Raw genomic sequence first — 16,579 nt, 5'->3', positions numbered from 1 at the left:
CATCCAGATATGGGAAGACATGAATGTGCTGTCTTCTTAAGTGTGCTGCTACTACTGCTAGGCATTTGGTAAACACCCTTGGCGCTGTTGTGACTCCGAATGGGAGCACTTTGAACTGGTAGTGCTGCCCGTCTAGCACGAATCTGAGATATTTTCTGTGCGCTGTGTGGATGGGAATATGTAAGTAGGCGTCCTTTGTTGTATTTCTATCTAGGACCCTAATTTGATATTCCTAATTTATGCCCTTATATGGCTATAATAAATAATATCCTTATAAAGGCATAAGAATCATATCCATATTTGGTCATAGCCCATGCAGTCCAAATTAAGCAAGGCTACTTCCCCCGACTCCTAGAGAGTACAACGCGTTCTCTAAACAAAGCAAACCTCCAGCAACCTGGGAAATCCCCATTGCTTCTGTTTTGATTTGTCCTAGAACTCCTGCGAACACTGAAAGAATGGGCAGTTCTTAGTGACATCTTTATTGACGTCTTATGTCCAACCTTACGTCAAACCCGGCACCTTTCAGGTATAAATATACCAACGTTGCCTTAAGCAAACACGCGGTGGTTTTGGAGCAGAGCGGCTATCTACTTGCCCGAGAGCCCAGCTGATGCGAGAGCCCACGGACGGGGCCCCTCCCTTTTGACGCACTGAGAGAGACGCTGTCTTTTCTCCTGCTGAGAAATCCAGCTCCGGTGTTTCCAGATACCCTCGCGGGTTACTGGGATATCGAGTCCTGAGAAAGAGATACCAGACCTCCTGCTTTCTATTACCCAGGTACGGAGCTGACTAAACCCTTAAAGAGAATTCTTGATTCAGATTCTTGGCAAAACCAACTTAACTTAAACTGCTACTTACTTACTCCTTCCCACGTATTAGGCTTAGGTCAGGTACAACGGGGTAGGCGTAGTTAGAAGCACCAGTTGAGTACGTTAGTCAATGTATTTATGTATGTCTATATTTTATCTATTTTAAAGTATCATATGGCTAAGAAACCATATCAATGCTTTTACAGTATTATTTTATAATACTCCTTTTACTGTACGCACTTTACTTTACGATAAGTATTGCAAATGTGGCAATTCATTTCTCTTGCATGAGAAAGAAGACTGCTCAATAAATAACACCTTTTATTGAAAACGCCTGTCTCTCTATTTCTCTGCACTCTGGTGAAACTAAGTACGCACAATTGACTGAGTGAAATAGCGGTCTATTGTTTTCACACGACTCTAGAGATACACTCTTATTCTGAGGGAGCAAAGTTGTCATGTTGTATGGTTGTCAGAAGCTAATCCCTTCTTGTCTATCCAGGGAAGTTAAACTCCTCCTTGTTTATTCGAGAAAGTTTCTAGTGACCTCTGAGCTAGCTGGCAAAACTAATTAAGTCTAATATAGTCAGTAGAGACCTAGATGACCTCAGTCCTACGTCTACACTGCTGTTTATATTATTCCAATGCGCAGAGCCTATTGGGAATATAGGAAGTACACTACACCTTGAGATCTAGAGTGGCAAGGAAGTCGTTTAGTACCAGTAGTGGAAGGACCTGTTGAAGTGTGACCATATGGAAATGGTCCGACTGAATGTAAACGTTTAGAGGTCTGAGGTCTAGGATGGGTCTTAGAGATCCGTCCTTTTTTGGTATTAGGAAATACAGTGAGTATACTCCTTTGTTTTTCTGGTGCTCTGGAACTATTTCTATTGCATTTTTCTGCAGGAGGGATATTACCTCTTGTCTGAGCAATGTTAAATATTCCTGTGACATTGGACGCTGCTTAGGTGGTATGTTTGGGGGGGTAGATTTTAGTTCCAGACAGTAACCTGATTGAATAATTTGTAACACCCACCTGTCTGATGTGATGTTTTCCCAGGCTGACAGGTATTGTTGGAGTCTTCCCCCGACAGGAGTGGAGTGGGACGGGGAAAGGGAGTCATTGGGCAGGGGTAGAGGCAGAGAGGGAGTTGTTATTTTTACCTCTGCCCTTGTTATTGTTACCCCTGTACCCACCCCTTGGGTAGCCCTTGCCGTAAGTGGATTGTGTGGGGGCTTTGTATGAGGCAGAGGTTGTCTCTGAGGAATATCCTCCGGTGGCACCTCTATAGGATGAGCGACGAAATGAACATCTGGGAGCCTGCGACTGCAGGGCTCCCATGGATTTGGCGGTGTCTATCTTTTTTCATTTTTTCAAGAGATACATCCACATTGGGTCCAAGTAGGTGTTGCTCATCGAAAGGTTGATTAAGAATGGCAATTTGTACCTCAGGTTTGAATCCTGATATACGTAGCCAGGCGTGTCTGCGTAGTAAGACGCTGGTGTTAACTGCTCTAGACGCAGTATCCGCTGCGTCAAGGGCACATATGATAGAGGTGTTTGTAATGTTTTTACCGTCTTGGATGAGTTCATGTGCTCTATCCTTGTACTTATCAGGGAGGTGTCTCATTAGTTACTCTAACTCGTCATAATGTGCTCTATCATATCTGGCTAGCAATGCCTGTGTTTTGGCGATACGCCACATGTTTGCTGCTTGAGACGCAGTTATCTTCCCTGATGCGTCCAGTAACTTAGACTCTTTATTTGGTGGGGCAGCATCACCCGATGTTTGCGAGTTTGCCCTCTTGCGTGCGTTGGAAACTACAAGTGAGTCTAGTGGTACTGGCCCTTTAATATATGCTGGGTCTGAAGGGGCGGCTTTATATTTCTTCACTATACGAGGATTAATGATTCTAGTTCTGACTGGATCTTTGAAGACTTCAGAAGCGTGTTTTCATTACTCCCTTGAGCATTGGTAAGATGGATGTCGACCTTTGTGCATTATCAAAGGTATCCATCAGGAAGTCTTCGTCTACAGGGTCTGTATGTATGTCTACCCCGTGATATTGTGCAGCCCTGTGTATCAATTCGTTAAACCCTATAGTGTCTTCTGGTGGGGAAGGCCTTGAGGGGTATAAGTCATCCTGAGGGACATTTGGGACATCTGGAGTGGTGTAATCATCCCATGGTTCAGGTGATCCTGTAGGTGTGGCTGGATCAGGCATGTTACCCCCCCATATCATCAGAACTATCACCCCTATGGTCTATAGAGGATGCTGGGGAATGCTGTGGTATGGGAGCCTGTGGTGATGGTAAAGGTGGAGGAGAAGGGGAAGGCAGTCTTAAAGGCGAGGTAGCCATATCCTTCTTTGCATAAGGAGCTGGAGCGTCCAGTGGTCGCTTCTTTGTGGCCAAAATCAACTGTGCAGTGATTGGGTCTCTAGCCAGAGTCTTTTGAGCAGGGTCTGGATAAGATAAGTCTTCTACCGGAGGCTGATCTTTTGGTGCTGGAGAAGGTTTCGGCACCGAAGCGGCTTGCTTTGGTTTTTTGACAATGTCCTTTGTCGGGGAAGCAGGGGTCTCTCGGCTCCGAATGTTTTTTCGGCTCCGGATGTTTTTTCAGTGCCGAAGGTTTTTTTGGGTCGGGTGTTGTTTTTGGATCCGGTTGTTTCTTTGGATCCGATGTTTTTTTCAGTTCCGGTGTTCTTTGGGAATCCGAAGCTTTGCTTGGTTCCGACCTGGGTTTCGGTGCCTAAGGAGTTGTGGGTTTCGGTGCCGATGGCGTGGACGTCGGCATAGCCGGTGTCTATGTCTTTTTCGGTGCCGGTAAGTTGGCGCCGGCACCATGCGAAGGCTGACTCGAGCCAGAGTCGCCTGAAGGCTTAATTGGCTTCTTAGCCAAGCCCGAAGGTGGGGCAGTAGAAGCGGAGTGTCGGTGTGCGCCTGAGGGCGAGGGTTTAACCGGGGCCTTCTTTGGGGGTGTCAAGGAAGGGTCGGGGTCGACGGTCTTACTTACGACTCGATGCGCTGGAGTGATATCCTTGACATCCGAATCTTCTTCATGTTCAGAACCGCTGTCGACGACTTGTTGTTCTGGGACGTTGACGCCTTCCTCAAAGATGTCGTCCGGAATGGAGGTTGAAGATCGAGCCATTGTTCTTCTCGCTCTTCGGTCCTGGATAGTCTTTTTGGAAAGGAAAGAGGCACAAGCTGAGCAGTCCGTTGCCTCGTGCTCCGGAGAAAGGCAGAGGTTACACACCACGTGAAGGTCAGTGTGGGGAAACTTTGACCCACATTGAGGACACTTTTTGAATGCGTCCTTTCCATGAGCTGGAGTTGAGGCCTAGTTAGGCCCGAAGGCCGTCGACGACGACCAGAATCGAAGTATTCGACGTTGAGGAATAGCGTCGAGTGGAGAAGCGTTGGAAACTTATTTTCTGAAAGTTGGTGATGATTGCGCACCGAAGGAATTCGGTTTCAACACGGAGCGCTGGAAACACATGCAAGACCGGTGGCGGAAAAAAACAATCTGGGGATGGAGCCGATGACCATGCGCAGTATCATCCAAAGGAGGAGTCACCTATCCCGTGACTTCCAAAGACTTTTCTACAACAAAACAAACTGCGAACATCCGGGCCCAACACTAGGTGGCAATCTATGCATAGTGTGCAATCTGCAGCTCATATGCCTCGAACATACTGTTTGATTGGACGCTCTCTTGATCCACTTCGAAAAAAGGATCTCACATCGGTGTGCTGCCATATATGGCTCATGATAACATCTGCAGAGGATCATGGGGTTGAATCAGAGCTGTGGCACCACTTGGCACTGCAGAGCAATTTCACCTTTTACAAATCCAGCCTAGTACCTTGGGGAGATCGAAGCGATAAGAAAACTGCAGATAGAGCGATCCATTAGAACTACCTGCTTGTATCAAAGCTCACATGCCTTCAGCCCTGAACGTTACAGCATGAGCTGCCGTAAAGAAGAATGAATAAAAAAGCTCTACTAAACAGTAAAAAACATAAGGTACTCTCCAGAAAAGAAATAAGCACCTAAGATGCAGGCTCAAATGCCGAAGAATAAACAGTGGAAAAGGGAAGGGGCAAAGTTGGGAAGCCATGCTGGGGAATGAGGCTCAGCCACATGATCTCACTTTGGCACCACTCATGATTGATTGTGGTTCAACTGTGACCGCAGAAAAGGCAGTTTCTGGTCCCACCATTAGGTGGCACGATACCGAGAGGTCAGGTGTACGACATACTCAGCATACAGAAAAATGATTTTAAATTACTTGGCACATTTCCTTCCAATTTCAAGTTTTATATAGCGCAAACTCGACCTAAAGGTATCTGAGTGTTTTACATGAGTATCAGTTGCCTTACAGATGGACACATTCACTTTGTTAGGCACGGGAAGATTAAGTGATGAGCCCAGAATCACAGGATGCTGAGTGTCCCAGCCGAGACTCGACCCCAGCTTTGTGGTCAACCGCTCGGTTATGCAACATCCTCTCCTATTTGTTAGTGATGCAGGACAGTGTGTAATAGAAGAATAAATGTAACAAAGAGCACACTAAATCTTAGAAAATTTCTTTAATTTTCATTTTATGGAAACACATTTGATTTTTTTCTATTTCCATGATACAAAAAGTTAAATATCAAACGTTTTCCACAATAAATCTACCAAAGTAGATCCATTTTACAAAACAGGGGCTAGTGCAGTCGGCAGGTCAGTTACAGTCTGGTTCCATAGACTTACACGGATAAAAAACAAAATAGTGAAAGACAGTGATAACTTACAAGCCACACCCCTACCGTCTTACAATGTAACCGATGACCTTATGGCAACTAGAATACTCCAGAATGTTCATTACAATGTAAGTTTTTAAAACTATAACATGTAAAACAGATTTCTAGATTTACATATCCAGAAATCCTGTGGAAAAGTATAATTAGTGATAATTTAAGGAAATAAAAGCTGGTGAGGGGTATATCAAACCACATTTACAGATACGAATATTTTATGTGTAACCATTGATGGGGGCAGGAAATATTTGGAAAAAAACGTGGTTAACTAATTATACACCTAAAACAGGTTAAATCAAAGTCCATAACAAAAGGACATCACAATGCTGGCTCGTGATAGTTGTGTAACCAGTGTGACATAGGTTAGCTAAACCACACTAGTCTTATTTTTCAAGTCAAACCTAAAAACAACAAATATTTCTCAATATTGACTAGAACAAATGTGCAGTTCACCTTCTAAAACACAAACGTTACTATACATTACACAAAAGTAAAACGATGAGTACTCAGGAAACAGGAGTAGGTTTCTCTTTTTATATTAACCAGGTATTTTAAGGAGATGCACCATGTTTTCAATTAAGTGTTTTTATATTGCATGGAGAATTTCAGTGTTTGGTTTCTGGTGGCTATGCGAACTAGAAGTCAAAAAAGGACATCCTATACATTTTAAACGCCAGTCATTCAAAGAAATGCCCAAATTCTTAAGATGTTATTTGAACAAGAAGGTGTGCTATACTGTACACACTTCCTTAAAAACGAAAGTGCAGACACAATAGCATAAGCAATGTGGTTCTTTGTCAAATTCGCTCATTTTGGAGGGTTCATTCAGTTTGCAGCAAAGGCTAAGAACATGTCAGTTTTGCTAGATGCTCATGACCGAAATAAGATCACTGTTACAGATCTTTTGATTAGTGCTCACCGATACGTTTCTGCAGCACCACTACCCGCACTTTGGTGGGAACAAAGTGATAACATGTAGAGGGTCAAATCTGAATCTGTATCTGTGATCATTTACTGCTTCAAAACAACTGTGACTGTGATTATACGTAAGGTATAGAAATTAAAATCAGTCATGCCGCAGTTCTTGAAAAAGAGTGAACCAAAAACAAGAGAGTGATCTCTGTAAACAGAACCAGACTAGGCTTGAAGTAGGAGCAGTCAGTAAAACATGGATGTACCTATGATAAGTCCTTCTACTGTGCTATAAGTAAGAGCAAATTTCATTAGAGTGCTCAATTTATTTGGACGCTGTGTGTGCGCGTATACAGGGCATGGGGGTTTGCATGGAAGAATATCATATGTTGCATACAAAAGCACACATATTTAGGAACCAACAGCTGGCATTTCATGCTAATTCCATTTGTCGCCTCCCAAGTGGTGCAAACTGATATTTTCTTTAAATATTTTTCACTTGTCGTATGTAAAGTTTTGACTACCACGTGTCTGGAACTTCAAAGAGGACTGTAGAACTACTACTGCTGCTCTCTGTGAAAAAAAAAAAGATAAGAATACATTAGTGGGAAACAAACAGATAAAGTAATTTAAACCTGTTCTAGAACTCCATATACAATAATGATTGTGCAAGAGGGGCTAGTCACTTGCTTTTGGTGAAATTATATCTAATGGATGTAAAAGCTGCTGCAGATTCCTGAAATGAACACCTTTCGTAAGGCGCCACACTGGATTTAGATTTTTTTAATCTATGCAAAGTCATAGGTGCGGCCCTTGACAGAGTCCCATGTCTCTGCATGATGTAGCAGGTACAGAGAATTAATGGCACTGTGCACGAGTGGCATGAGTTCCATCCCTGCTTTTCTGAGGTCCCACATGGGTAAAGGCTTGAAATGACGGAGCAAAATGAACAAGTCACTTACCTCCGGTAACACCTTATATGGTAACGACTATCAAGCCACAGATTTCTTATCTTAGAATGTTCTCCAGGCGTCAGACTGGATCTGAAAACTTTCAAGCACTACCTCTGCACAGGTAGGCGACATTGATCAGTTGTGCATTGGCTGGGCCGGATGTGACATGCACAGGGCCTATACAGGTGCCACCCCAGCGTGCTGACCAGTTTATTTTCATTACATTTCTGCGGCAGAAGCATGGAGCCATGTTAGAAAGTCAATGAACCAGTGTGAAAGAACTAAGGACCTACAGAGGAGCCTTCTAGACCAATAAAATCAGTTTGCGCAAGTGGGAAGGATGGGAGCTAAATAGTCTCTATCAAACAAGCAGTTAACAAAAGTAAGTAAATTGTTCATCTGATAGAGATTTTTAGCCGCAGACTTCTTACCATAGAATAGATACTCTTGCAATTCTTTCCCGAAGGAGGTTTTGTTAACAGTTTAGACCAAGAAGGCCTTTAGGACCAAAAGGGCAAAGTGCATGTCATGATGGAGCTGACACTTACTTTCTTCGCTCCGGCGAACCAAACTAAGTTGACTGTGCACTCGGCGTTCTTTGGTATGATCAATGTAGAACAACAATGCTTATTATTGGTCCAGTCAATGAAGTCTCTCCTCTTTAGAAGGGTGAGGCAGAGCAAAGAACGTTGGCAGCATGATGCTCTGCCTGACGTGGAAAGGTGTTACCAACTACAGCAGGAAAGAGGCACAGGTGTGGAGAACCACTCTGGGGAAAAAGTTGGCATACGGTGGGTGCACAGAGTGCCTGAAGCTCACTAACCCTCCTGGTAAAAGTAATTAGCACTAAGAAAATGGTTTTAAGAGTCCGGGGACGCAGAGGGTATCTGTGTTTGGACTCGAAGAGCACATCAAAAATGTTAGAACCAATCTAAGGTCCAATTAGGGCATGATGAAGGAGTTTTGGAGATGCATATCCTAGAGTCCTTTTAGGAAATGGGTCACAATTGGTGACTTGAACAGGGAGGGCTGATCCGGCAACCGTAAGAAAGCGGATATGGCTGAACCATACCGTTTAACGGTGCCCAAAGCAAAGCCTTGCCGGGCTAATGATAAAATAAACAGCATCACCTCGGACAAACAACAAGACTTTAGACAAAGGTGCAGAGAGGGGATCAACATGTTTGGCAGTGCACCAAGCTACAAATCTGTCCCAATGGCAGTTGAGGGATGCCTGGCTGCTAGACTTCAAAAGGAAGGTCAAAGTCAATCAGTTGCCGCCACCTCAATCTCCTTGCATGAAGGAGGAATGTGCGCAGGTTCAGGATCCTTCCCTCTTGCTGTGACATGAAAGTCTCCCAAAGGGGGAGCCTGATCGGAAGAACAACGCTCATGATCAGGAGTTAGCGATACCATACTTTGCGCTCAATCTGGAGCCACAAGAATGACCTGGTACTAGTCGTTCCTAATCTTCTTGAGAACTCTGGGCAGGATTGGTGGTAGCAGACAGGCACACAGAAGGCCTGAGCTCCACTAAAGATGAAATGCATCTCCAAGTAAGAACCACCTTGGAAACTCTAGAGCACAGAAGTGTAGACATTGGTTATCATCAGCGGTGGCGAATAAATCTCACCAAATTTCGTCCCAATCTCTGAAGAGACCTTGAACCCCCCTCTGGATGGAAAGCTCATTCATGCTCTACAAGGCATCAATGGCAGATTTTGTCGCTCTGGTGTTTAGAGACCCCACCAGATGCTGTGCCACCAGGAAGACGTCCCGATGTTTCAGCCATGTCCAGAGGCGTAGACTCCTTGCATAGGGTCCAGGAATCTAGTCTGTCCAGTTTGTTGCAGTACCACACTGCAGTAATGTTGCCTGTGAACACCTAAGTCAGACTCCCCTTGCTGGATGGAAGGAAGGCTTTGTAAGCCAAGTATACCACAAAACTCCAACAAGTTGATGTGGAGCGGAAACTCTGCCGGAGACTAGAGTCCTATGACCTCTAACTCTCACAGATGGCCACCCCAATCCAGAGGTGACGCATCCGTAACCACTGTGTTCTGGGTAGGGAAGGGAGAGGTCTGTTGCTAACCAAATCTCGGTTCATCAGCCACCACTGCAGATCTTTTGAAGTTCTTTCTGATATGTTGGCCAAATTGGAGAGCTTCCCCTGATGTAGAGTGTAATGGAACTTCTGGCCCCACTGCGGAGCCCACATATGGCAAGTGGCATATATTACCAGATTAATGCAGGCAGTCATGAGGCACAGCCAAGCCCAAACCAGTCTTACAGAAATCCTGGGTAGAGGCTGATACAAAGGAAACCTAATATAAATATCCCAGACATGCTGCTCTGGAAGATGAGTGCGAAATGTGTCCAGAATGGCACAGTTGAAAGGGAGAGTCTGAGAAGGAGTCCGGTCTGACTTTGGTTCGCTACGAGAGAACATCAGCAAATGCAGGAAGGTCCCTCTGGTCTGGAAATGGGAGACTACTGCCTGGGGCGAGCCCGCCTTCAATAGTCAGTTGTCAAGGAAGGGGAAAGGCTAGAAGCCCCAGCCTCCTCAGACGGACAGCAATGACCACCATCACCTTGGTGAAAACACAAGGGTCGCTGGTCAAGATGGAGAGCACAGCAAATTGGAAATGCTCCTGACCTACCTTGAAGCACAGAAACATCTGTGGGGTGGCAGAAAGGGAATATGGTCATAGGTGGTGGAGTTTGACTGAAAGGAAGGGCACAACTGCTGAATTATCTGAATCACCCATTTGTTCGATGGTATAGTCCGCCATTTGGGCAGGTGGTTGTTTAACCTTCTACGAAGTGCTGTCCATGATGGTATGAGGGTACTGCTGAGGAAGGGGGGAGCAGATTGCGTAGACCTCTGGCCTTGGTTCGCAAGTGGTTTGTGGAAGCAGAGTCTACGGCCAAAATGGCTGTGGTGCCTGTTGGCTGTCATAGCTAGGGATTAAAGGACGTAGCCACAGAAGGAGCAAAAGGTGGATTGCCGTTGCCTGGGGCCATGGTGAGCCCCAACAACCTAGCAATGGCCCTACTGTCTTTACAACGCTCAAACCCAAAATCTGAGGAGAGTGACTTCAAAGGGCACGTCCGTAAGGGATGCTTGGCAATACCTCAAAAAGCCAGTTTCCTTAGTCAGATGTGATATCTAAGTGTCACCGTAGAAGCAATGGCTCTGCCCAGCGAGGCGGTGGTATCCAATCAACAATGAACAATGCCCAGAACGACGTCCGTGAGCGCTTCATTAAAGGGCAAGATGGGTTCAGATGAAGTTGCCGCCGGCTGAAGCACCTCTGTGAGTAGGCTAGTTCTGACAGCTACTGTAGAGAGATGAAAGCCTCAGCTGCCCTATGCACAACCACTGCATAAGAGGCTCAGTAGCCATGGTAGGGGGAGTAAGCATGCCAAGGTCTGGAGAGGTACCCAGACCATTAGCGTCACCCAACTCTTCTCTCCAGTCCAGCTCTTCCAGCTGGTCTGTTAAAAGGTCCAGGGACCCCTCCCAGTCCTCATCACCAACCTAAGGGCAATAGTTAACACCTAGGATGAACAGGGGCACAAAAGTACACCCCGGCGTTGGGTTCAACATCGGCTGACATCAATCCGGCTTCATCTCGGGAATGAGGATGGGGACAGCGTTGGCTGGGGGCATGGCTGGCACTGGGGGCATGGCTGGCGCTGCGGGCATCATCACCCGGGAAGGTTGAGTAAGGTCGACCGGCATCGATCTGGATCCAGACCTGGACCCATGGGAACCCTGTGGCACCGGGGCTGCCGACATAGAAGGCCCAGGGCCCCCAACCGGCTCCACGGGACCGGAAGGCGCGCAAGCTGAGTTGGGCTGCCCAAAGATGGAATGGAGACGCCCCGGTTCCCGGAAATGGGGGATAGGCAGAGTCGTCCCTGAATCGGGCACTGGAGTGGGAGCCTTAGAGCGATGACACTGCGGTACTCGCGTCACGTCGGCTGACCGACAGGGGGAAGGTGAAGAGCGACTGTGCTTCCTCGCCTTCTTCTTGTGCTTCGACTTACCTGAGGAGTGTGAAGACTTGGACGAGGTGTGGTGGCTCTGCGACTGGTCTCGAGACTTTCCCCTTCGAGCGAGACTCTGAGCGATGCAGAGCGGACTGCCAGGCCTCCAAAAGCATTCAAGACAGCTCCCGCAAAGACTTCAGATTCATGGCCCGATAGTCTGAGCACTACTTCGGGTCGTGGTCGCGCTCCAGGCACCAGAGACACACAAGATGCGGATCCCTCACGGGTATCAGTTTGAGACAGGAGTCACAAGGCTTGAATCCGGTCTGACTAAGGAACATCCCTCGCGCACCAGGAGTCAAAAACTTGGAAAAGAATAAGTCAAAAGAAGTTGTGTCAAAAAATTAGTAAGGGGCAAGCTCTATCCGGATCTGCGCTAGGCTGGCACGGAAAAAGAAAGAACTGACAACAGCACGCAGGGGCGGCGTCTAAGTAGGCATTGCGACGTCATCCCGGCAACTACGACGCAGAGGACTGATGTGAAGTCAACCGACACCCACCGCCACTGGAGCCGTGGGAACAATTTCCTCTTTGGTCAAATCACCTACACACAGGTTCTACCAATTCTCTTACAATAAAACCAACTGCCTAAATGTGGAAAAACACAAGAGGAACTCTCTCTTATATAGTTGTTGGTAAAGCATCCCAGTTTACAAAAGAACTAATACATGCCTCTTAAGTCGCCAGGGATCACGGAGTCCTCACTGTCTAAAAATGACCAACCCAGTAGCTACAATATCCCAACATGTAGCCTATCAGGGACCGCCAAAATAATCGACCATCCATCAGGATTTAAACAAGCCAAACAATTTATTAATGGCCACAGTATCTAAGTCATTCCAATGGCACTTAGATTAAACTTATACCATGCTACTGGGAAATGGCAATGACTTCATGTGATGTACTTTACAAAATATACCGAGGTCAGCTACGTTAATTAGAACAGACGCCACCCCACCGGTGTGCATAAAACGCTACATAGAGGGACGACAAGTTAAAAAAAAAACAGGACCCATCCCAGTATCGCAGCCCTCTGACCAATATAGCTCACTCACGTACGTATTATCGGACTTACCGGGACATAAAAAGTCCCCTAGCCTGCTCATAAAGACCTTCGTTTTTGTTCGATAATTTACGGCGAGCCGAGAACGCCGCTTATAAGCGGTACGTCTACACTTTCCACTAATCAGAATCTTAGTGGGGATAGAAAGCGGACTTTACATAAAAAAGTTTTTAACCGCCATCTTAAACTAGTCTTCGAATGGCGGTTAAAAACTTTTTCTCTTGGGATTTAGCTGTCCAGGTAGTAGTGTTTAGTAAGCGTGTGCAGTGAAGCCCACATAGTTGCCTGGCAGATGTGATGAAGAGAGACTCCTCGTCCCAAAGCAGTACTAGCTGCTGTTGCCCTGGTAGAATAGGCACGCGACCCTACTGGAGGTTCCTTTTTTGCCAAGGAATAGCAGATTTTTATACAAAGAATGACCCATCGAGAGATGGTCCTTTTTTGTACAGCCTGACCTTTCTTGGCACCCAGGTAGCCCACATAGCCAAAAGAGAGTTGTTCATCCTCCCGGAATGGTCTTGTGCGATCCAGATAGACATAAAGCGCATGTTTTGGATCCAGCTATGGAGCCGCTCTTCCTCTTTAGAAGGATGCGGAGGCGGAAAGAAGGTGGGCAAAGTGATGGTCTCTCCTATGTGTAAAGAGGTAACCACTTTGGGATGGAAAGAAGGCGTAGTGCGATGGACAACTTTGTCCAGGTGAACAGCCAGGAAAGGAGGTTTAGAAGAAAGGGCTTAAAACTCATTCACCCTGCGAGGAGAGGTGATGGCAACCAGGCAGGCAGTTTTCAACGATAAAAGTCTGAGAGGACCATTATGGAGCACCTAAAAGGGAGCGCACATAAGAAAAGTCAGAACCAAGTTCAAGACCCACTGGGGCATTACGAAAGGAGAAGGAGGGAGGAGATGAGTAATGCCCTAAGGAATCTATTTACAATAGGGGACTTTAAAAGAGAAGGTTGATCAGGAAGCCTAAGGAACGCTGAAATGGCTGAGAGATCGCCCTTAAGAGTGCCCAGAGCAGCGCCCTGCTGGGCCAAAGAAAGAAGGAACAAGAGAACCTCAGAGAGAGGGACGGAAAGGGAATCCACAGTCTTTGCTGTGCACCATGTCACAAATTTGCTCTATCTGCAGGCGTATACCATTTTAGTGGGGTGAGGCCTGGCTGCCAAGATAACGTTACAGAGTCGTGTGAAAGGGTGAAAGTCGTCAACTGCTGCCGCTCAATCTCCACGCAAGGAGGTGGAGAACGGTCACCTGCTGCTGAGACAGAAGATCCTCCCGAAGAGGCAGTCGGATCAGAGGATCGATGGCCATATACAACAGCTCTATATACCAGACTCTTTGTGCCAAATCCGGAGCCACAAGAATGACTTAGGCCTGGTCGCGCTTGATCTTCTTCGGCACTCTGGACAGAAGTGGTATAGACGGAAAGACGAATAGAAGACCGCAACTCCACTTGCGGCGAAAAGCTTCGCCTAGCTAGTGCCGCCTTGGAAATTCCTACGCGCATTACTACTGACATTGCACGTTCTCTTTGGTGGCGAATAGATCTACCCAAGGCTCTCCACACAGCTGAAAGATGCCATTCGTGATCCATCATGCACCTGCAGCTGAGTTTGTCCGATCTGGCTTTCAGATAACCTGCCAGGTGTAGAACCAAAAGGGATATGCCCTGATGTTCCAGCCATGTCCAAAGGCGGAGAACCTTTTGCCACCCGCCCGGTTTGTTGCAGTACCACATGGCAGTGCTGTTGTCCATGAACACCTGCACTACTCTTCCCCAGACAGAGGGAAGGAATACCTTTAGTGCACGATGAACCACCGGAAGCTCCAGAAGGTTGATGTGAAGCCCGGAATCCGCCGGAGACCAGAGGCCTCAAATCTACGCCTCTCCCATGTGGCAGCCCCCACCCCAGAAATGATGCATCCGTCACCACTGTAAACTCTGGTTGGGAAAGGGAGCAGAATCTGCCATTGACCCAGCCCTGGTTTTGTAAGCCACCATTGCAATTGTGGAGCAGTGCCCTCTGAGATCTGGATGTAATCTGACATAGTACCCTGATGCTATGCCCACTGGAACTTCAGGTACCACTGCAGAGCCCGCATATTGGATGCATGAGGCCCAGCAGCCACAGGGTCAGTCTGACAAACCAGGGATAGAGGCTGAAAGATAGTAATCATAGCCCAAATATCGCGGACTCGTCTGCATTGTTTCCAGAACCGCTCTGCTGAAATGGAGCTTCTGAGAGTGTCAGGTGTGACTTCGGCACGTTGATAGTGAACCCCAGCGAATGCAGGGCGTCCGCCGTAGTCTGGAGGTTGGAGATGACTGCCTGGGGTGAGCCCGCCTTCAACAGCCAGTCGTCGAGATAGGGAAAGACTGGAACCCCTGATTGGCGCAGATGAGCTGCGACCACAGACATCACTTTCGTGAACACCCGAGGGGCGCTGGTAAGGCCAAAGGGGAGCACGGTAAACTGAAAATGCTCGTGGCCTACCGTGAACCGTAGGTAGCGCGGGTGGGCCGGCAGGACGGAGATGTGAAAATTAGCATCCTGCAAGTCCAACGATACCAACCAGTCTCCCGGGTCGAGGGCAGACAGGACCTGAGCCAGTGTCAATATTTTGAACTTCTCCTTCCGTGACGTTCTTGAGATCTAAGATAGGACGCTGGCCATTGTCCTTTCTGGGCACCAGAAATTAGTGGGAATAGCAACCACGGCCTACTTCTGGGAGAGGAACGTGCTGGAAGGCTCCCTTAGCAAAGAGAGCCGTAACCTCTTGCTAAAAGGCCATGTGATCCGTCAACATGCAATGAAATTGAGGTGGCATGGATACAGGGGTAGTCCCAAAGGAGAGGGAGTAGCCCCTTCAGACTTTCTGCAAAACTTACCCGTCCGATGTAATGTTGAACCAGTGGGGGAGGTGATGGCGAATCCTGTTGCCCACTGGCGATTGATGGGCCTGAAAAGCCGGACTAGTAGGGTTTCGAGGCTGCTGTAGAAGGAGCGCTGGTGGACTGGCCTGCCCGCTGGCCCCCTGACCCATGGCGGTGGGATCCACGAACCCCGGACGCACAGAGGCTGGACAGCTTGCACCGGCCTGTGGCTCTGGGTGGAACATGGCAGGGCACCCCATCCGTAGCTACTAAAGGGCCATAGCCTTAGATTTCCTTGAAGAGCTTAAATGCGTGGTCTGCCTTGTCGCCAAACAGGCGACGGCCATCAAAGGACATGTCCAAAAACGTTGCTTGGAAATCACACGAAAAACCAGTGGACCTCAACCAGGCGTAGCGTCTTCTTAAATTAGCTTCTACTACTGCTAAATATTTGGTAAATACTCTGGGTGCAGTAGTTACTCTGGATAGGAGTACTTTGAATTGATAGGATTTCCCGGCTACCACAAATCTGAGATATTGGCGATGTGCTGGGTGAATAGGGATGTGAAAATATGCGTCCTTTCCCAAGTACATGTTGGTGTATCTCTACCTCTGAAATTGTTTCCTCCGTAACCACCTTTGTAAAATCTTATAGAGGGGGAGGATTGATTTTGAGGTTTATAGGAAGATGTGTGGCATCTATTGAGGTGCTTTATGAGACTCCCCTATAACATGAGCAGTGAAAGGAGCCTCCGTTATAGGATGACAGTAGAACTCCCAAGGATTTTTCCACTTGTATCTTTTTTTATTTTTTTCAAGTGATTCGTCCACTTGAGGCCAAAAAGACGTCCCCTTGCCAAATGGGGCATCAAGTATTATTTGTTGTACCTCTGGTTTAAACCCATAGATTCTGACCCATGCCTGTCTTCTGAGGAGAATTCTGGTGTTAACTCCTCAGTCTGCAGTATCAGTAGCATGTAACGCTAACCTAAGGGAGGAATTTGAAATTAGTTTTCCCTCCTGCACTAGTTACTTCCCTCTTTTTCTTTGCCCCTTTGCGAGATATTGGCGAAAGTCTTCCATTTCATCCCAGT

At 47.0% G+C, this 16,579-nt stretch overlaps 1 protein-coding gene across 2 annotated transcripts in view; it reads right to left on the bottom strand.

The window, feature by feature from the left end:
• Nucleotides 1-5,393: 5,393 nt before the first annotated feature.
• PARN (poly(A)-specific ribonuclease) overlaps nucleotides 5,394-16,579 on the bottom strand; it is a 637,089-nt gene continuing 625,903 nt past the window's right edge. Inside the window, exon 24 of one of the 2 annotated variants that reach the window (XM_078663093.1) lies at nucleotides 5,394-7,106. In XM_078663093.1, the coding sequence (XP_078519219.1) occupies nucleotides 7,054-7,106 (53 nt within the window). In that variant the 3' untranslated portion in view covers nucleotides 5,394-7,053. The remainder of the gene's footprint in view (nucleotides 7,107-16,579) is intronic. The other variant, XM_078663092.1, reaches the window with a different exon arrangement.

Source organism: Lissotriton helveticus, chromosome 10 (assembly GCF_964261635.1).
Source record: "Lissotriton helveticus chromosome 10, aLisHel1.1, whole genome shotgun sequence".
Lineage (NCBI taxonomy): Eukaryota > Metazoa > Chordata > Amphibia > Caudata > Salamandridae > Lissotriton > Lissotriton helveticus.
Note: the sequence above shows the minus strand (reverse complement) of the source record. Positions and strands in the feature narration are given on the sequence as shown.